This window comes from Paramormyrops kingsleyae, chromosome 21 (genome assembly GCF_048594095.1).
Source record: "Paramormyrops kingsleyae isolate MSU_618 chromosome 21, PKINGS_0.4, whole genome shotgun sequence".
NCBI lineage: Eukaryota > Metazoa > Chordata > Actinopteri > Osteoglossiformes > Mormyridae > Paramormyrops > Paramormyrops kingsleyae.
The window spans coordinates 7,058,323-7,079,038 of NC_132817.1; the positions used below are offsets into that span (position 1 = coordinate 7,058,323).

Below are 20,716 nucleotides of genomic sequence, written 5' to 3' on the forward strand. Positions count from 1 at the left end.
AAGAGTCTATCACAAGGCATCAGACAGCAAACGCCGCTGTCTTCCTCCCTTAGAGGTACCATGCCCAGGAAGTCAGCCAGTGGCCAATAAGCGACGAGCGGCAGAACCCCCACCTCCTCCAGCCTCCGCCGCTGATCCTTCTGCTCTTCGATGCGCTTCTGCCTCTCCGCCAGCAGCTGGCGCTTGTGCTCCTCGTTCTGCTGCAGCTCCAGGTGCTCGCGACGCAGCGCCTCCGATCGCTCCTTATTGGCCAGCTGCAGCCGCAGGAAGTCCCGCCTCAGGGTGGACTCGCCCGGGACGTTGATGAGGGAGCTGTGGAGAGGGGGGCGGCCTGGTCAGGTCACCGCGGGAGGAAAGGCCAAATTCACACGCAGCGTTTCTGATCTGCACTGCCTGTGCCGCTATGACTAATAGCTTCTTATTCAGGACAAGTGGACAGAAAACTGAACAGTCTGTCAACACCAACCACCTGGACCGACAGACACCAGAGGCGTGAAACCCACCTGGGCTCCCCCGTGTCAATATCATCTTCGTCTCCCTCGCTGCCGCTGTACTCATACTCCATATCATCTAACAAATTAGGGAAAAAATGCATGAGACCCACAGTGACTCTGAACCACCTGGGTCTGTAAAGCAGAGATTGAGTCATGATTTCCCAGGTTCACAGTCAGAAAACCGAAAATAGATACTGATGCCTCAATAGATGCCTTAATAGAGATATTTCACATCTCCAACTTATATAATTACCCATCCAAACACCTGCTTGTCCTGGGGGGGTGCTAAAGTCTATTGCAATGGGGTACCCTGGATGGGATGCAAATACTTATATAATTACATTTTATATAAGTATTATTCTTCTACCGCTTGTATGTTAATGTATGTATGCAACAGGGTAAAGAAAAGAAAAGAAAAAAAAAAAACACACACACACACACAGCCAAGACCGGTGGTGCATTCCGTGATCAGGACAAATTGTACACCAGTGAGATCACCAGAAATGCCTGCCAACAAATCCTGAAGACTCACACAACACCTGCAACGTTACATTCCTTTCACATGTTTACAGAGGACCGATTTTAAATGTGGTGCGACTAACTAACTGCGGTGGAAGATACCGTCCAAGGGCTCTGCGAACCAGCCCATGAAGACCTAAAGCAGATCATCACTGTTCTTCACCTGCATGGGTATTACCGCAGTGTTCTTGAGGACGACGGAGTTCCTTCCATTTTGGTACGTGGTGGTATGTGGGATGCTCACCTTTCTCTCCCCGCTTCTTCCTGGTACGGTCGATGTGGTCTTTGAGCTGGATGCGGATCTGCCTCTCGTTGGTCTGCTCCCGGATGAAGGGGTGCTTCAATAGCTGCTCTGTGCTGGGTCTCTGTCCGTGGTTCTTCACCAGGCAGCTGTCTACGAACGACTGGAACTTCTTGGACCTGCCGGTAAGAGGGGAGGGGGGAGATCTCTCAAGTTGGGATGCAATGACACCAAGGCCAAGCTACTGTCCAGTATCAGGGCTGGGGCTCGATGGAGAAATCAGCAACCCACCATTTCTTGGACTTGAGTCTGGGAGGCGAGTTCCTGGGGATGAGAAACAGCGCCCTCATGGGGTGCATGTCACATAGCGCTGCAGGAGAGAGGGGGGCACTGTGAACATGAAGGAAGGAGTGGTATCTCTCCTCCTATTCATTTGTCACAAACCACATGCTACCTGGCACACGCTTGATGAAGTCAAACATACGGAAATGGAAAGATCTGGAAGGTCCAGTTTAACTCCTAAGCCTTGTTCAGGCAAGGTTTCATAAGCCGGGCAACATTTCTGCACCCACTTTTGAAAACAGCCTTTTCACAGCTACATCGTTTTTCCATTTGTCACAAACAGGCCGAAGTTCCGGGGCACTTTGCCAAACTCGAAAACACAAAGCCAGGACACTGACTACCGCTTCTGAAGAAATACCACTGTCTGCTAAAAAGGGCTCAGCTTTAATCATCTTTACAGGTTTGTGCTGAAAGGACGTGTGACTGGCACAGTCGAGGCATGAAACAGGCAGAGCTTTTCGCTGCTGCAAGGCAGAAACCTGAGGGAATGTCCTGTCCGCGTTGGGTTTGCCAGCTGAAGCCTGGTACAGAAAGCAGAGCGCTCTCTGATGATTATTTTAGATCTGGAGCGAGCTATGGGCTATGGGCTATGGGCTATGGAAAGAAATACAAACTCACTCTTCTACTTACGTGGGGCACCTTCCGCCATCTCAATCGCTGTGATCCCCAATGACCACAGGTCACTCTGAAACACAGTGAAACACCACGAGGGACAGTTCAGTGGGTCGTGGGGGTGTATAACTTCTAACGGCAGACTGTGCAACACTCAACATCAATATGCATACATACGCTCCATTTAGAAGATACTTTTTTCTAAAGTGACATACATGTTTTTTTTTGTTGAGAAAGCAGGGTCACTCAGTCCGTGGAGCAACATGTGGTTAAGATCGAGATGGTGAAATCACTATGCTGTCTGTAGGATTTGAACTGAAAACCTTATGATCATAGCCACGGTGTCCTAACCTGCTGAGCTAAACACCACACTATTCTGGCCTTGATGAAAAACCACAGTCATTAATTCCCACTAATTCCCACGATGCCGACGAACCTCAATGACCCACTAATGACCGACTAATCTGGTCCCGATCCAACTTGCCTGCCTAAGGCTTCTTTGCATAGCTTGTGGTTCATATCTGCTTCCTCATGACAGATTCTGGTGGCCAATGGAAGGCCCTGCGCAGGGACCGTGTCCAAGACAGACACCATTCCACACCCGTGAACCGATCCCCAAATGCCTCCAGGGGCGAAATTCTGCCAACCGCTGTGGCGGGCAAGACAGTAGCATGAGTCAGTGAGCAGCACCGAGATGAGAAGATTTAACGCTTCATGTACGGCGACCTAGTAGAGGAACATGTTGGAGAAGCCACCCTACCGGAGGAGATTTAAATGCCATCAGTGAAATCAAATTCCCGGAAAATGTACGGGTGTCGATCAACAAACTGCATGCCTACATTCTATCCAAGACAGCTTATCCTTCTAGTTGACTAAGTTTAATTAATTTAAGCTTAATTTGAATTGGAGACACCAGGAGTACTCTCTCCTGCTATTAGCCGGGATCGACCTGATATAAGAGCACATGGCTCAGTGCATCGACACGGAGATATTTTTGTAGGTCAGTTTCGGTTTTGACATAGCTAATATTCACTCGATGCTTGTCAGGTACAGAGGCAGAGATACATAGACACGTGTGTCTGCCACAGTTGATTATCATATAATCTGTGATTTTCAGAGAGGTACAGAGTAACAAAAAAAAAAAAAAAAGCTAACCAAGCTTAGAGTCGGTTGAACATCAAGCCCGGAGTGATATTTTCACAGTAATAGCAGTCAGTATCACCATTAAAAATGTAGTTCTGGAATATGGGTCAGGCTGAGCGTAAATATTTAAACAGCAAGGGGAAGATGGATTCTGATGAGCTATGAGGTGTTGTCGGTTGCAGTTGGGGGCTGGTTATTCGCAATGCAAAATCCAGCGGCTGCCATTGGGCCCTTAACCCCAGCCTCTGGGACACTATCTGACCTGTTCTCTGACTGTCATTTGTATGTCGCCTGCCAAGGAAATGAATGTGAATGAGGCAGGCTAACATGTTAGCATGCTAGCACGTCTCTTCCTCGACGCCTTCTCCGCTCGGAGTGACGGGATGTGCTGAACTAACACGCATTTCTGCGCGACTCCCATAACACGCTGGATAACATTCTGACGATTTCCTACTACATTCAATTTCGAGGCAGTCGACCCCAATTAAAGCTAATTAAGGGACTGGAGCTAGTCCAGCAGTTGTTGATGATGCAACAGTTGCCATGGAGACTTGTTTGAGAGCGACACCGTCAGCACTCACCTTGAAGTCGTACGTGGCTTCGGGATTCTCGTCGCAGGCGATCACTTCCGGGGCCATCCAGTAGGGGGTGCCGATGAACGTGTTCCTGCGCCCGACCGTGCGGTCCAGCTGAGCGCTCACACCGAAGTCCACTGGAGACCATGCACATGACGACCATGACGGCCAGAGAAGAAAGGCGTCTGAGAAACATTTGGTTGGCTTTGGCTTTAACAGCATTAGCACCGGACAGGGTCTACAGTGATGCCCAGGACTCCCAGTCTTGGCCAAGGTTTCCACACCAAAAAGGCTCAGGTTGGCTTGTTGTTTACCCTGCACCTGACCTGGGTCTCCATTGCGATGGCCGATGAATGATCCTCTTACAGCCACATTAGAAATGGGCAAACACACAGGACAGCTCCCTCACCCAGTTTGACCTCCGCGTTCTCCGTCAGCAGAACATTTTGGCCTTTGATGTCCCGGTGGATGACTTTGTGATGGTGGAGGTGAGTCAGACCCTGCAGGAGAGGAGTCGGTGAAGAGTCGTGGGTGGAGAGAGGTCACACAGAAAAAGACTGCGGGTTGGGGAGTTGGCCTTACCCTGAGGATCTCACGGCAGATGTACGCTGTCCACTCCTCCTTCAGGGAGTTGCCCTTGGTGTTCTTGATCAGGTCCGTCACCGATCCAGCACCACAAAACTCCATCACCAACTGCATGTGAAGGATGATCAAAGTGGGTCAGCATGCCGAAGGAACAGCCAGGAGAACGATGAAACTTCAACGAACAAGATACAGTACATGCAGGCAGAAGGCCTGCAGTCAAACGATGCATGTTTAATATCCGTGTCGCTTTAAGGTTCTTTGAGATCTCCAAGTTCTAGGTCATAGTACGTATAACAAAAGTGCAATTAAAACAGGTCACAGTATAAACACCAATAGCCTAAAACCAAAAATGTTCAGTTTTTCTAAAATGGTCAGAACAGAGTTTTCTACATTGAAGAAGAAAAAAAAAATGAAGAATGACTAAGCTGTGAAGTCATATCGTGCAGAGTCAAACCCATGGCTGGTACATTTTACATCTATTATGGTTTTATATCAATGCAATGGTGACAGAGTCAGGATGTTCCCCACTCCGCCACCCTCCTGCCCCCCCCCCCCTTATGTGGACATGGCCGCCCCACCGCCTTCCCCTGATGGAACTTGCAGAATTAGGACCACGCCATTATTTTTCAAGGTTGGAGCCATCAGCCACCTCTGCATTCAAGGGACAATTGAGCAATTACACCCCCCATCAGCTCCAACGCCTTGCTGTGAAAAATGGCCTTTGATAAATAACTCAGGACTCGGGAATACTTCATTATTAAAATCCATTTTCCTCACAGCAGCTAGATGTACTTCAAAAAAAAAAAAAAAAGAAAACAAAACGAGTGGTGGAAAACTGAAAGTAGAGGAGGATGAGGATAAGCAAAGCGGAGGAAGGAACCGACTTGGACATGGGAAATGGGAAGCAAATGAGCTAATGTCAGGCCTCCTCATCATGTTACAGAGCTAGGAACCAAGACTCACTCGCTTCTGATGTAATCCAGCAAAGAACTTCTGTTAAATTTCCAAAACTTTCTTGAAAAATATATATATCATGGACTGAGTTACAGAAATGTACTCCTCAACACAGGTCTACAGGATGTCTAAGACAGCCTGGAACGTTCTAGGAGAATTCAAATTGGCAGCAGACTCCTACACACCCAGAAACAGGTGAAAACATCTTTGAATTTCAGAGACTCTGAGTCAAAACAAACTCGTTTATGATCCTTTGAAGGAAATTTGAACCAAAAGCACAGTTGCCAGCAGTTACCCAATGTCTGACGGTCCTTAGTGACACACGTTGCTCAGTGCTAGAAACCAGCAGATCCTCTCCCTGAAATCACAAACGGACCCAGAAGTGAGGGACATGCTTGTCAGGGCCGTCACAGCAGAGGAAGTTGCGGGAGAAAGTCAGAGAGCTGATTCAGGCGGGTAGTACACGCTCATCGCCGCGGTGACGTGTCAGCCAGACAGAGCGTGTTACGAGAAGTGACCAAGATCAGGTGACCATGAAATATTTGGCAACGCATGGCGTGTGAACTTTAGTCACAGTGACCTTGTTGAAAACGTCACTCAGGAGCGAGACCTCATAGCTTAGGGTTCTGTGGCTGCATTAGCCTGGTTGTCTCAATCCACAGCTTCTCACAGGATTTTCCACCCATTGGTGGGACCCAAAATTTAAAAGAAACATCCACCATCTCCATGAACACACACCAATTGGGTCACCATCTGCTTAACAACCAGGAAAGCTTAGAAAAAGATGGTCAGCTGGACCTAGCTAGCTTACATTCACACAGCATCCAGATTCATTAGTTGCAGGCAGAATTTAAATCTTAAACAAATGCTGTCACGCTGCCCTCGAGCAGCTAGACAGCACGTACAACAAGCCCGCGGTTAAATAAGCGATTGTGGCCTGTCGCATATGCTTAATATCTGTGCCGCTCTCTACAGGGTTCAGCACAAATAATACCCTAAGGGTACAATTTAAAGCAGCAATGCATTATGGGACCACTGACAAAATAGCGCCAACCCTGAGATCCACTAAAGATGTTGAGGTTCTGAGGTTCAGCAAACAATTTCCCCCCCGTTAAGGGCAAGGCCCAAAATAATGCTGCACTTCAGGCAGCAGTTATTTGCTGAGGTTCTGGTCCTCCTTCCAAAAAGTCGGTAAGGTAAGATGAATTCCACAATGGGCAGCTGTTTAGCCGCAGTGTGAGCACAGAAATCCCCAGTGTCCCAGGTCGTCGACCCCCCCCCCCCCCGAGAGCCAATTACTGCCACTTCATTATTAAATTCAGAAGAGAATCCAAGATTCTTATGAGCTGCTACTTCTTGTTAATGAATTAAGGGGGTGCCTTTAATTGCATTCTTTGAACGTCAGAGTTCATTTGTTAAAATATCTCAAATTCAAGGTGCAGCTGAAAATCTCCCTAGGCTGATGGGTGACGGGGCGGGGGGAGGGGGGTTGGGTCAAAGGTCACTTGTCTGGGCTATGCAGACGTTAATCAGCACATAACGCAGCTTTCAGTCGTCTAAGAAGGACACAAAGGGAACTGCGACGTGCCCCAAGGCTGACTAAAAGTCTGCTGGTTCTGTTATTGCGCTTCATCAAAGGACTATTTCGGGAAAGTGAGTCATTTTGTTCACTGTATGGCCCTGAAGTGGTCTGACTACATACAGGTATGACAGTGTGGGGACAAGCACTAGCAACAACCCCAGGAACAGGGTGAAAGGAGCGGGGGGGCGGGTGTTACCACTTCCCAGATCAGATCTGAGGTTCAGAAAGGTGGGAACACAGCAAATGCTGGATTCTGTCGCAACTGAACTCTTTCAACTTCTGTCATCTTTAAATACTAAGGCTCTAAACACTAAACTGTACACACATTAATAAAACAGAAGCTTAAATTCTTAGGAAACAAATGTGACCAACTATTGACTATGCTATAATGGCTCTCCCCCCCACAGGTCTGCTTAACACGAAATCCACAATGCCAGGTTGGCTCAGGATGGAGCAGACCTACTGAATGAGAAAAAAAAAAACAAAGAAGGAATAAATTAACAAGCACTTAATTAAAGTTCAATGCAAAACCACAGTAGTACATTGTGTGGGTACAAATGACACATCGCAGAGAACGATCTGTCTTTATAAGCTCCATGAGCCTGCTTCTCACCAATGAGCTGTACGGGCCTGCTTCTCACCAATGAGCTGTACGGGCCTGCTTCTCACCAATGAGCTGTACGGGCCTGCTTCTCACCAATGAGCTGTACGGGCCTGCTTCTCACCAATGAGCTGTACGGGCCTGCTTCTCACCAATGAGCTGTACGGGCCTGCTTCTCACCAATGAGCTGTACGGGCCTGCTTCTCACCAATGAGCTGTACGGGCCTGCTTCTCACCAATGAGCTGTACGGGCCTGCTTCTCACCAATGAGCTGTACGGGCCTGCTTCTCACCAATGAGCTGTACGGGCCTGCTTCTCACCAATGAGCTGTACGGACCTGTTCCTAACCAATGAGCTATACGGACCTGTTCCTAACCAATGAACTGCACTGACCTGTTCCTAACCAATGAGCTGTACTGACCTGTTCCTAACCAATGAGCTATACAGACCTGTTCCTATCCAATGAGCTGTACAGGCCTGCTCCTATCCAATGAGCTGTACAGGCCTGCTCCTATCCAATGAGCTGCACGGACCTGCTCCTATCCAATGAGCTGCACAGACCTGTTCCTATCCAATGAGCTGCACAGACCTGTTCCTAACCAATGAGCTGCACAGACCTGTTCCTAACCAATGAGCTATACGGACCTGTTCCTAACCAATGAGCTGTACGGACCTGTTCCTAACCAATGAGCTGTACGGACCTGTTCCTAACCAATGAACTGCACTGACCTGTTCCTAACCAATGAGCTATACAGACCTGTTCCTATCCAATGAGCTGTACAGGCCTGCTCCTATCCAATGAGCTGTACAGGCCTGCTCCTATCCAATGAGCTGTACAAGCCTGTTTCTCACCAATGAGCTGTACGGACCTGTTCCTAAGCAATGAGCTGTACAGACCTGTTCCTAAGCAATGAGCTGCACGGACCTGTTCCTAACCAATGAGCTATACAGACCTGTTCCTAACCAATGAGCTGTACGGACCTGTTCCTATCCAATGAGCTGCACGGACCTGTTCCTAACCAATGAGCTATACAGACCTGTTCCTAACCAATGAGCTGTACGGACCTGTTTCTATCCAATGAGCTGCACGGACCTGTTCCTAACCAATGAGCTATACAGACCTGTTCCTATCCAATGAGCTGCACAGACCTGCTCCTATTCAATGAGTTGTACAGACCTGCTCCTATCCAATGAGGTGCACAGACCTGTTCCTAACCAATGAGCTATACAGACCTGTTCCTAACCAATGAGCTGTACAGGCCTGTTCCTAACCAATGAGCTGTACAGGCCTGTTCCTAACCAATGAGCTGTACAGGCCTGTTCCTATCCAATGAGCTGTACAGGCCTGTTCCTATCCAATGAGCTGTACAGGCCTGTTCCTAACCAATGAGCTGCACAGACCTGTTCCTATCCAATGAGCTGCACAGACCTGTTCCTAACCAATGAGCTGCACAGACCTGTTCCTAACCAATGAGCTGCACAGACCTGTTCCTAACCAATGAGCTGTACAGACCTGTTCCTAACCAATGAGCTGCACAGACCTGTTCCTAACCAATGAGCTGTACAGACCTGTTCCTAACCAATGAGCTGCACAGACCTGTTCCTAACCATGTTCCTGACCAATAAGTGCTACAGTGCTTCTGTGGCCATCAAAAAAATGGCTCTCCCAATAAAAGCCCCTCTGCCCACTTCACATGTCTGGTTCTACACTCGGTTGGTCTGGTCCCTGTCTTGTTATCAAAAGGCTGCATGAATGTAAAATCATTCCTCTGTACCTTAAACCTGAACTGCTTCCAACCGTCATCCAGCTGTGATTATCTGTGGACCGGCGTTCATTTGCATATCTGTTCCGTTCCATGCTGTTCTGTTCTGATCCACATTGCCTGTCTTTTTATGGTGAACCTACGCTGTCTGTAAGTAGCTTTAGCCCTGGCTCTGGGCGGTATGCATGGCCTGACTGCAGAGAGATCCAAGAAAGGTTGGGGAGGAGATAGACAGATACAAGGATGTCAGGCACCGAGATCCCCCCCCCCTCCAGGGAGATAGTGAGCCACGATGGAACTGTGAAGAGAATGAACCAGCATGCCTTTAGGAGATGAAGCCCAATCGTCCAGGCCCTTAACACTCACTTAGTCTCACAGAATAACGAGATGAGATCGGAAAAGAGCACGCCTGATACTACAGTTGAAAGAGGATCTATTAAAAGCCGGAAGGGTCACGCCGTAATACAAGTAGCTAATCCAGAAGCCTGCAGATTCAAATTAGGGGAAGATCTCTTCAGGTGAACAATTTCGTAGATATCACTTAACAGAAGTCAAGTGTGCATATGACACACACGTAGCGATTCTGATAGTACACACATCGTAATGGACCCTAACCCACGCAGCTACTGTCGCGTCTGATTCAGAGATGACGGAGTTACCGCCGATAGCTTGAGCAAGACACGTCCCGCCTGCCGCCACGTGGGCGGAGCCTCACCCAGAGCTGGTCGTCCATTCCCGGCGGGTTCTTCTTGATGAAGGCGCCGTAGTAGGTGGCGATGTTCCGGTGGTGGGAGTACTTCTTCAGCATGTTGATCTCCTGCTTGATCTCCTCTTCCTCGTCCTGATTGGACAGCACAAGTAAGTCAGTGACCTTAGGTGACATTTCTACAGGTGAGCCGTGGTGCTCAAATAATAATCACGGAAACAAGCTATAATGATCTTGGGGGGGGCACTGATGAGGGGGTCTTCTGCTCAAGTGGCAGTAAAATTTGTCGACCATGTGGGGCAGGGGGGGTGGGAATTACATTTATTGTAGAATAAATTCTGCCACTACTAATTAGTTTTTTTCTTCACCTCTGTGGAAACCGATCGATTGATCTGCGGGCTGGATTTTAAAATCGTGATTATTTAAAATTGTGATTAAAAATCATGTGTCGAGCCAAATGCAGCAGTCTCTTGGGCCATATTTGGCCTGTAGGTTGGTACTTTGAGACCCCTGGTTAAATGGATGAGCAGTAGCGAATACTTTGTTCTCCAAACACCTGGAATTGTGCAAAGAGGTCCTGTGTGTTGGTTACTCCAGCCCCCCTGTCCCCAATTCTCTGCTATCCATATAAATCTCTGCGCTCCGTTACACGTCACCTCCCGAGTAACTTGGACCACAGGCGTGATGCAATTTGCTGAAACGAACCCTTTGCGGATGTGCTGCTGTGACTATCATAGACCTGCTGAGACGGCGGTTTTCCTTGTGCACGGAATCCGCGAGCTGTCAGTCCGACCACGGCAGAATCCGCCGGGCAGAGCCCCGCATCCTCAAATCTGCTTCCCCTCCTTCGCCGAGGCCCTGGTATAGGGGGCTTCTTTAGCCCACGGTCAAACGCTAACTCTCCTTCAACTGACGGCCCACCCGGCCCAACAGGAACGGAGGAGAGGCACGGTGAGATTATTCTAGCTGCGAAATATCGAAACACGCGTTTGTTCACGAATAACAAACACTCATAAAACAGAGAGAATGTGGAGCACACACTTCAGCGATGTCCCCATAGAGTGGCGCTCATCTGCGATTTAACTATCCACTTAGGCCAATTAAAAAAAACACACAATTCCAGCTCGTCTCACAAATATGAAGATACAGCTGGGAGGAGGAAGATACCAGTAGCAGTGATTCAGCCAGCACCAGCCCACAGTGTTTTCTCAAGGTCCTGGGGGGGTTGGACGGATGAATCCTGTTCCTGACTGCTCTACCCCCTCCCCCCCCCCCATCTCTCACAGCCTCTTCCCCCTGCCACCCTCCTTCTCCGGACTGGCCCGTCTGTTCCCTGTAGGGCTCCAACATCCCCTGAGGAGAGCGAGGCAATTACCAGGACCCCATCACCAAGGCGGAGGTGGGGGTCCCTTCTTTGAAGAGCGGATTGGGTCGATATAGAGTGGAGGAAACCATAGGATGCCTGTGGGGTCACAGGTGATGGGGCACTGCCTCTGCCTGTCTGATTTCAGATCCGGGGCTTCGCACTTGGCGAAGGGCACTTGGCGAAGGGAAGCCAGAGAGCATCCCCGCCAATCCAGACCCCTGGTCTTTCAATCCGTATGCTCACCGGCGAGAGGGAGGAGACAGGGATTTTAGGTGATGTAACACCTTCAAAGCGACTGCTAGCTGCGGCCTCTCTCTGTTCCAGCGTGGGCGGCGAGGAAGCACTGCGAGAGCAGTGTTAAGGAAGCGAGTCGTTAGTCACCGCCGCTTGCGGACAGCAAAGATGTGACAGGCGTTTCGGGCGGAAAAGAGCAGCTTTTTATGTATCAGGATGCATTCTTGGGGGAGATAAATTATCTGGGCAGAAAACGTCCTATTGCACGTAGTGACCACGTTTCAGCGTGATTCGAAAGGAGCCGTCTGCATCTGGACTGTGGCATACGTAGATGTTATTTTTCGATTCTAGCGGCAGATACTTTTAAAAAGTAAAAATCCTAACCAAATGATGGAAGGGACTTGTAAGATGGACTCAGGCTGCTGGGTTCAAAGGAGGCTACAGCTATGATCCTTTTAACTTTCCCTCAACCAATTTCAACTAACCCTACTCCTCCACGCAACCCCACAACACCAAAAATGCAGAGCTGGCTTAAAGAGACGGGCTTATCGTCGAGACACTGCACTGTCACACCCGTTTGCATGTGTTTGGGTGGTTGGGGAGGAGCTCGGCAACTCACCCCCGTGACATCCATGACCTTGATGGCGGCGAGCTGACCCGTCTTCATGTGACGGCCCTGCAGAGAACGAGGAGGAGGAGTTAGGGTTGTTCAGTCTGTTGTTCTTGGTCATTGTTCTCTGCAGCACGCCATAGTCGGCTGGGTGACCTGGCACACCTTTTCAGTCATAACAGGCCGCGACACGCTCCCAAACTTATTCCACCGAAAGAGGCGGCGACGGACTCCTTCCGCACCAAAACACCAAAAATTTTAAAAAAACACCTCAGTGTTTTAGATTATCTCACACGATAAGCAGCACTGTGCCCCTAACGTGAGCACCATCGAGACAAACCACCCCCTACCCATAACGTGTGAACGATCGGCTGCCGTTGAACCTTTGGGAGTGCCTACCTCAAACCCTATAAAACGTGCAACAATATCGAGAAAAGAGGGACGAGCTTCCCGGTGACGATGTCAGAGGGTGTCCTTTAAACAGGACACAAGCAGACATTCTGGTTCAAGCTCAACTGACACAAATATCGTTGAGGTGTCATGAGGATGAGGAGCACACATGGAGTCACAAAATGCGCAGAAAAACAAAGTAATCCGAGCTTATGAGCTGCAGATTAGTGAGGCATATGGGTCCCCATAATTGATAGAGGGGGGAAATCGTATCACTAGCCAATGATATGTCTTGAATCGGTGAGTGGCAGGAAACGGGGCACTGCAAGGGCCAATAAGCTTTCAGCTGGAGCCTGTGCCCCCGTGGCCCCTCCCCTGGTTCCCTTGTCACTGGGTTCTCGACAATTAGACCCACGCCAATCAGCTGCGAGCGTCACACTGAGGACCACAGCTGGGTGCTCTTTGGATGATGGGTCCCGTTCCTGGAGGGCTTTCTTCATTACTTTAGTCTGTTTTGGGTCCGAGAAGATCTGAGTTTCGCAAGCAAGTCCACAGCGAGTCCCTCCCGGCTGTCAGCACCCCTGTCAACAATGTGAACTATCTGCGGGTTTCCCAGGACCCGCTCGGGAAAAACCCGGGGGTGGATGATTTCCAGTGAATTCGTCTTCCACAGTTCATTTAAAAGGAACTAGAGACAAACTAGAAAAGGACTAGAAACAAACAGGGAAACAATGGAGAAGCTGAATCATCTCTGCAGGCTGGAGCCATTTAAGGAGTCATTAAAAGGCAGGTGGGGGGGGATTGTGCTTCATCTTGAAAAAAATTTAATAAAATAAATAATAGTAATAATCACCTTTGAACTCACTAGAGCAGGGACAAAACAGTCCCCTTCTCGGCATCAAAAAACAAAACGCGTGCTGTAGATGAGGTCACCCAAAACGACCGAGTCCAATTCCTGGCGAGTCTGATGGAGCGAGACAATGTCCCCCTGACTGATTACATAGATGGAGAATCGGAATTCTGGGTAGAGAATGTGCCGGTGACCTCAAACGTGAGATCTACAGAAAACACGCGTCGCTAGCAGATGGGAAAGCAGGAGGAAGAGAACTGATACAGGAACACTGAGGCGTGAAATCCATTCCTGGGTATCCAGCAGAAAGAACGCTTCACTAAAACATGATATATAGATGCAATTCTGTTGGTATTTCATTTACAAGGGTTTAAAAGATGAGGAGGCCTGTCCCTGGGTCATGGTACTGAACTTTCTGGAGATTTGGGTTTTTGGTTATGAAATACTGGGACACTCGCTCGCCTCACTGTCTCCATGTTTATTTTTTCGTTTTGTTTTTTTTTTTTTTTTTTTTTTTTAAGATCAGGAATGTTATCCAGATCCAAAAAGGGCAAGGCGTTTGTTTCAGAATAAACAATGGGATTAAGATTCAGGCTGAGCCGTGAGCCCTAACCCCTCCCGGGGCACCTGGACTTGCTCAGGGGAGGGAACAAGGGCTGGGTGCTGAGGAGCTCACAGGACCGAAAGCAGGGTCTGTAACATTCCAGTGAAGGAGGGTGGAAGGGCCTTTTCTGGGGCAGGAAGGAGCAGAAATGCTAAAACAGCCTGTGACCGGTAGGCTGCTGGTTTAAATCCCCTGAAGGGAGCTGCCATTTAAGTCTCAAAGAGTGTCCCCAGCGCACCACAGCACCTCCTCTGACACCACCTCCTGACTCCTGTCCTCCTGCTGCCACGCTCTCACCAAAGTACCCCTCATCCCTTCTAGTGAGTCCATGATGGTTTATGCTAGGAAACTCACTTCTCTGGGTTCACGGCAATGACATCCCATAATTCTCGCTTCGCTGGTGGAACGGGGTCCAATTCACTGAAGGGCTATAAATTCCTGTCAACCTTCCAGCAAACAGCCACTATCAATAACCCTAATTATTTAAGTAACAACCCTGCTCAATAAATTATAAGTGCAGCTTAAATCTCAGTTAAGATCATTAGTCTTCCAGCGAATAGCTGTTTTGTGTCTGAAGGCCTTGATTTTGAGGTTATCAGCCACAGCAGATAATGACAAGACTGAAGCTACACTTGAGTGTGGCGTAGATGAGTACAAGCCTATATAGGCTAACATATTGGTATTAGCCAATGTTCGTCAGAAATCAGACGCAGGCATCGGTCCGACGTGTCAGTCTTGGTTGATATAACTGGCTGCTATTTAGACTAGCTGGCTGCACCAGAGCTAAAGACATAACCAAAATAATGAAGATGATTGCATTGGGTGTTCAGCCTTTGCACGGTCAGGTGCCTAGCTCAGTCTGTAATCCTGCACGCTGCTCTTGGTAAGGAGGGTGTTCCATATGAGGCGCGCCACCTGCTGGTAGGAGACTGGAATCAGGGCGTGTTGTGGCATACTTATTCAACAGCCTGTTTGGGAAAGGGACGAGGCTCTTCTTGACCTTCCCAAGATGGTGGCTAATTAAAGCGGGCCACCAAAAGTACCTTCTCAGCTGAGAACAATGGGTGAAAAGATAAGAGAAAAAGAGAAAAGACAGCATCTATCAACTGTTAAATTCCTCGACAAATTTCTCTATGCAATGAAATGTCACAAATAGATAGCGGTGGTCACCTCCCACGCTGCCCCTACACAGATGTCACTCCTGTGCGGAGCGTGTGCTGACACAGCCACCCCACGGTGGCACCGCGTGACACGGGATGCTGCCTGTCTGCAGTGCGCTGCGTAAGACGGCGCTCGAGCGAACTGCCAGTAAACTGAGGCGCTAGCATTCGCTAAGCCATGTTAGCCGCACGCTAAACCAACGCCACGTAACAGAAGCTAAGTGGCACGGACAGCGGGGGACGTGGCGGTTAATGACGGCCGCTTCTCGAGAGGCACGCTGGCAAAGAAACGATAGCTATTTCAACGATAGGCTTCCGGTGAGCGTCGAGCGTGGACCCGACTGCTAACGAAGGTGAAGCTGCTGGCCGCGATGATGATGAAGCAGCTTCTGTGGCGTGAGAGATCGCGAACAGCGGGACAGAACAGTGTGTGCGCACAAACACGGCGTTCTCTGCGTAATTAAACACAAGCCCCCGGATGCCGGCCATTAGTCCGGCCTGCCATGGGGCCTCAGCTCACCAAAGTGGGTCAGGGAAGAGGGGTGGGCCAGGCCGGCTTAAACCACCGACCCACTGGCCGCTCGGAATATCCTCACGGAAGCATGACCTAGATACGGGACCCGTGGTGACAGCCGGCGGGGGGGGGCAAGGACCTGATGCTCATTGATGTCCGCTGATGTCTCTGCGAATGACTGTTACCGGGCAAAACTTGAATGTAGGAAACGTATTAGCCACTAAATATTTTATTCCATCATTCACGGAACGTAACTGGCCAACGGCATCACTTAGCATTAAACTTGTATCGGTCTCGCATTGGCACACGGTTCCAGTTTGGACCCTCTTTAGTGTAGCCAATCACAGATGATTACTCCAGAGTCTGGGGCCTGCTGGGAGTTAGTCCTGGGTGTGTGGGTGGGGGGGGGGGGGGGGGGGGGGTGTTTCACAATTTCCCGTGTCCTCAAATAACATGCAGGTCTGCGCCATGTTGATTTCATGTGTGAGTAACCTTGCGTGATTCAGGACGGTTGGTCATACAAGCAGCAATGTACAAACAAACTCAAGGAAGCTGAACAAAGGAAGAGTTGGGTTTGGTTATCGTTTCATCACAAAGAATCATCATCCGAGGGAAAAACCCGGTCAGGCTTCCTAAACCGCCCAGGTGTTTGGTCACTGTCCCTTTCTGCACATGTTCAGTTTCATGCCCTTTACATGATCATGTGTAACACAGGCAGGGTGACTCAGTTACAGCGACCCCCCCTTCAGCAGTCAGGTTTGGGTTTGGGGCTGCTGGTTGGCCATGGATTTCCCACAGATACCTCACCTTCTTTGTTAGCAAACGGCATATTTGGCCAGGTTCCCCATCTGCTTAGTAATGGGGCACTCACTGCCAAACTCCACTACGGGGTGCAGAGGATCCCATTGGCTGCAGAAACTGCAGCTGAAGACCCAATGGGGAAGCAGAGGTGGGGCTTCTGTGGCAGGTCATGAAGCAGCCAAGAGGACTTGTGTAAATCACAACCCCCCCCCAAAAAAAAAAAGGAGGAAAGTCAGTTCAGCGTCAACTCCCCCGAATGACCGTGGCACGTTCTTCAGGACGCCGTGCTGCAGAAGGGGCGTTTTTAATCATACACTAATGCAGATTCCAACAAACTCATCCTAAAGGAAAGATGCGGAATTCTTGCAAAACGTGCACGGATGGTGTAGACACCCTGCGGAAGATTCCGGAACCAGCTCTCCAGGCCCAGCCGCATGCTGTTCCGTACCACAGGACGGATCTTCAGCCCAACACAGGATTCCTGCCTGCGCTGTATGATGCTGCCATGCGATCCGGTGTTGGGTGTGTGTAATGAGTCAGAGAGGGCAGGAGACACCGTAGCAGTAAACACACAAACAGAGCCACGCGCAGCCTGTATTTGGGTGGAACCCACTCATGTGGGCATGAGGGTCCAAGACGAGGCCATCCCTGAGCCACGTTACGTCAGGCCGGGCCTCCGCAAGCGGTTTCCGGCCCACAGGGAGACCAGAACCAGGATATTGGGCCAGAGTGTGAAATGAGAAAGGCTGCGTGTTAAATTCGGACTACAAGCAAACAACCATATCCTTTGCTGTCAAATGCAAGGCTCTGAAGGAAAACAGGGGGAGAAAGAAGGGGGGGGGGCAATCCAAAACAAAACAGGATCGATGAAATAATTCCCAAGCACCCGGGAGACTTCTGGCTTTAATGGGGAAAAGCAGTCAAGCTTGCAAAGTAATTACCGTGGCAACAGGGGAGACGGGGGTGGCCGGTGACACAGCACATTGGGTATGTCACACAGGAAGTCACCAGGAGACTGGCAAGCCACAAAGCGCACAGAGCCAGAAGATCTGCTTATACTTGTATCAGCCAGCAGGTGGCATAGCGGCTAGAGAGCTGGGGCTGTGATCACTGGTGTTTAAAAGCAAAATCACGGAAGACTGACTTGTGTTTATAATAGGAATTAGGAAGGGATATTTTAATTTTAAAAAAGCAAAGGATTATACTGACAATGTTATATTTTGTCCTGCTGAAAATTGAGTAAGTCATTGCAGACTGCACACATTCGGCTAGTGGGTCTGAGTAAGATGTCCGTCAGCCAGACACCCATGGAGATGAGCGACCTTCACACGTTTCCCCGGCAACGGTCCTGTCCGAACGTCCGGATTGATTTCTCTCTCGGTGCATTTGCCGGGGAGCCCAGGGAGGATTCGCGCGGCGAGCGTTTTCGGTAACGCGTCTGTTCTCCGGCACATTCCAGACCCCCCACCGAGGCCCCATGGACACAGCGATTTTACAGACTGGACTCTGCCGGGTCATGACAGACCCACTCGCACCCGTGACGGATATTCTATTGCCAGACACCCTTTTCCCCCAAGAACATTCCCACGTTAGAAATTCCGCCAGCGAGAGGTCATTCCACGTCCTCCGAGCAAAGGTGAGCTACTCTGCCCCCCCCCAGTTCCCATCGAATGGCCGCCTGACAGCTCCCCAAGAGAGCCAAGAGAACGAGGTTTTGCTTTAAATACCAATTCAATTACCTGGAATCCCCCCACACACCTAAACCTGCCCATATTTGCTCCCCTACCCCCTGACAGGAACCCAGCCCTGAATCTGACATCCTCCCCCCCCGTCCCCCCTGTCCCCCAAATCCCTCCAATTACTTGGAAGGGAGAGACCATTCCGGAAAGGAACCGCAAAACTAACGGCAGAAATGTGGGCACTCCAGAACATGTTTGATGGCATAGCAACAGAAACAGCCCGCTCTATTATTAAAGAAAACAATAAACCTCCAATCGCAGTCGTACTGTTCCACAGCTAGGTGGGGAGGTGTGGGGGGGGGGGGGGTGTAGAGCAGCTGACAGCCCTAATCCCAGGAAGGGCAGGTAGTAGGAGCCTCTCCACCTGCCAGGGCGGCGATCTGCGTGACACGGAGCGTCACATGGCAAAGCCAGGCACCAGGAGACGTGAACGAGGCCGTATACAGCACGCGCGGGAATCCACTCACATCACAAAACCTCAAATTAACCCACCACCGGACTTTAATAAGACATTTACAAATCAATGTAAGAGTCGGTTATCCATCTATACCTCACAGCCACCGCTGTAGAGCTTTGCTGCCCCCCCACCATAAACGGGAAAGAAAATTCCCGTACATATTTACGTGAAATCTTCCCGAGCTGCAGCACCCAATCAGCTGCCGCTTGCTCCCGAATATTTAATGAGCGTTTCAGAAAAAGTGACACATCCCACCACTCAAAAGCAAAGCTTTTCTGTATTAAAAAAAGGGAATTTCAGCATCTTACGCTTCCTCTGCTCCAGAAATACCATAACAGCCGGGATTATTTCTATGAGAGCAAGAGAATGAAACAAATTCAGAAGTGAAAATTTAAGATTTTTATATTCATTAAAAGCTCATTAAAGTTTAAGATTTCATATTTTTGCAGCAAGGTTTTGCTATCAGACAAGAAAAGGATACAGCCCTCAAGGTACAAACAACATTAATGTACCCCAAAGGCACAAAAATGTTCTTCAGAATCACAAAAGTCCACTTCTGTACTTTTAAATTAGACTGAAAGGTACAATTACCTACAGTAGACCCTTTAGGGTACAGCCCCAGTAACAAGTAATTGTACCCTCAAAGGTACAAACTGGTACTTTCTCCTGGGAATGTACAGCACAATTTCCTACTATAGCTGAAATAAAGGAATATACTTGAGATCGTCTTAGTAATTACAAAACGTCCAATTTGTCAGAGATGACTGTGAGGAAAACCCTTAGGTCTCTCCACAAACGCTGAAGTGTTACATCACTTCCTGTGGGATGCCCTACTACCCACCACCCGATCCCCAAGGGGTGAAGTGGAGAAACCCAATTCTAGCATGGATCTCCAAATCAGGTCGTGTTTGGATTCTCACCCTCCAGTGAGCATGACCAACAGCTCTCGGGCTGTCGAGAGGAAAGGATTATCAAGCTTTAGCATTCCATCATGCTCCTTGAACAAAGTTTTTTTTTTTTTTACATTTCATCTTCGATTTCTTTGCAAGGACAGAGCGGATCAATTATAGCCTGATAATCAAGTAACGAGATAATCAGCTAAACGACCCATAACCCTAAACTCATTCTGACCCGTAGCGTGATTACATAGCCTGATACACATACTGCTGCATCTACGGGGGCATCTTTGGACAAACATACCACTGAAGGCCCTCGGGATTCAACATCAAGGCCACCGCTGCGTCTCCGTAACCTCTGCGACGTATTGCGACGTGCCAGTCGCTTGCTTCGTGAAACGTCGCATTTCAACATTAACAGTGAAACTGCGATGCCGCTTTGAAGAAAAGCATCGCCGGTGTTCAAAGTTCATCAGAGATTCAGGCCACAGGATTAATTATCTGTGTCATGTTACGTTATGTTAATTATTCATTCTCCATGTGTCAAGTAAAAGGGAAAAAAATAATTACAAAACACACGTAACTTAACTGAAAAATTCTTGCGGTGGTGGGCAGAAGGGCAGTACAAGGACAGAGAGAATGAGGAAGAGGTGGAGAAGGTGAAAGAAGCGGTTGGAGATGGTGCAGGGCCATTAGCTTCGGCTTACACGCAACCATCATTTCCTTTTCCTGCTGCTTACGCCATCAGCCATGTTTCGTTTTTGCTGCTGCAACTGTTGTTTTTCAACAGTATGTCACCTGCGCCCCCCGGCCCCGTTATGTCCCGTGGGTTTGCAGGAGTGTGCTGGATGCGCAGACTCAAAATTAATATGCGACTCGCGTGCGCCACCTCTGGCTTGGATGTATGTGGCTGAAAAAATTGAACCTCTGGAAATTTTGGGATTTACAAATCAATTCCTGTAGGTTTCCATGTATATT

The 20,716-nt window shown here is 49.1% G+C and overlaps 1 protein-coding gene across 4 annotated transcripts in view; it reads right to left on the bottom strand.

Annotated features, from left to right (window-relative positions):
• The window catches only part of LOC111850490 (traf2 and NCK-interacting protein kinase-like), a 54,638-nt gene that overhangs the window by 22,753 nt on the left and 11,169 nt on the right, over positions 1 to 20,716 (bottom strand). For all 4 annotated transcript variants that reach the window (XR_002839810.2, XM_072704019.1, XM_023824428.2 and 1 more), the window contains exons 3-12: positions 12,337 to 12,393; positions 10,127 to 10,252; positions 4,509 to 4,619; positions 4,336 to 4,426; positions 3,933 to 4,063; positions 2,227 to 2,281; positions 1,546 to 1,624; positions 1,258 to 1,433; positions 504 to 570; positions 114 to 312 (exon numbers count right to left, since the gene is read on the bottom strand). Coding sequence is in view for 3 of the 4 variants with exons in the window: in XM_072704019.1 (XP_072560120.1) it covers positions 114 to 312; positions 504 to 570; positions 1,258 to 1,433; positions 1,546 to 1,624; positions 2,227 to 2,281; positions 3,933 to 4,063; positions 4,336 to 4,426; positions 4,509 to 4,619; positions 10,127 to 10,252; positions 12,337 to 12,393 (1,092 nt within the window). In the remaining variant the exon portion in view is untranslated. The remainder of the gene's footprint in view (positions 1 to 113; positions 313 to 503; positions 571 to 1,257; positions 1,434 to 1,545; positions 1,625 to 2,226; positions 2,282 to 3,932; positions 4,064 to 4,335; positions 4,427 to 4,508; positions 4,620 to 10,126; positions 10,253 to 12,336; positions 12,394 to 20,716) is intronic.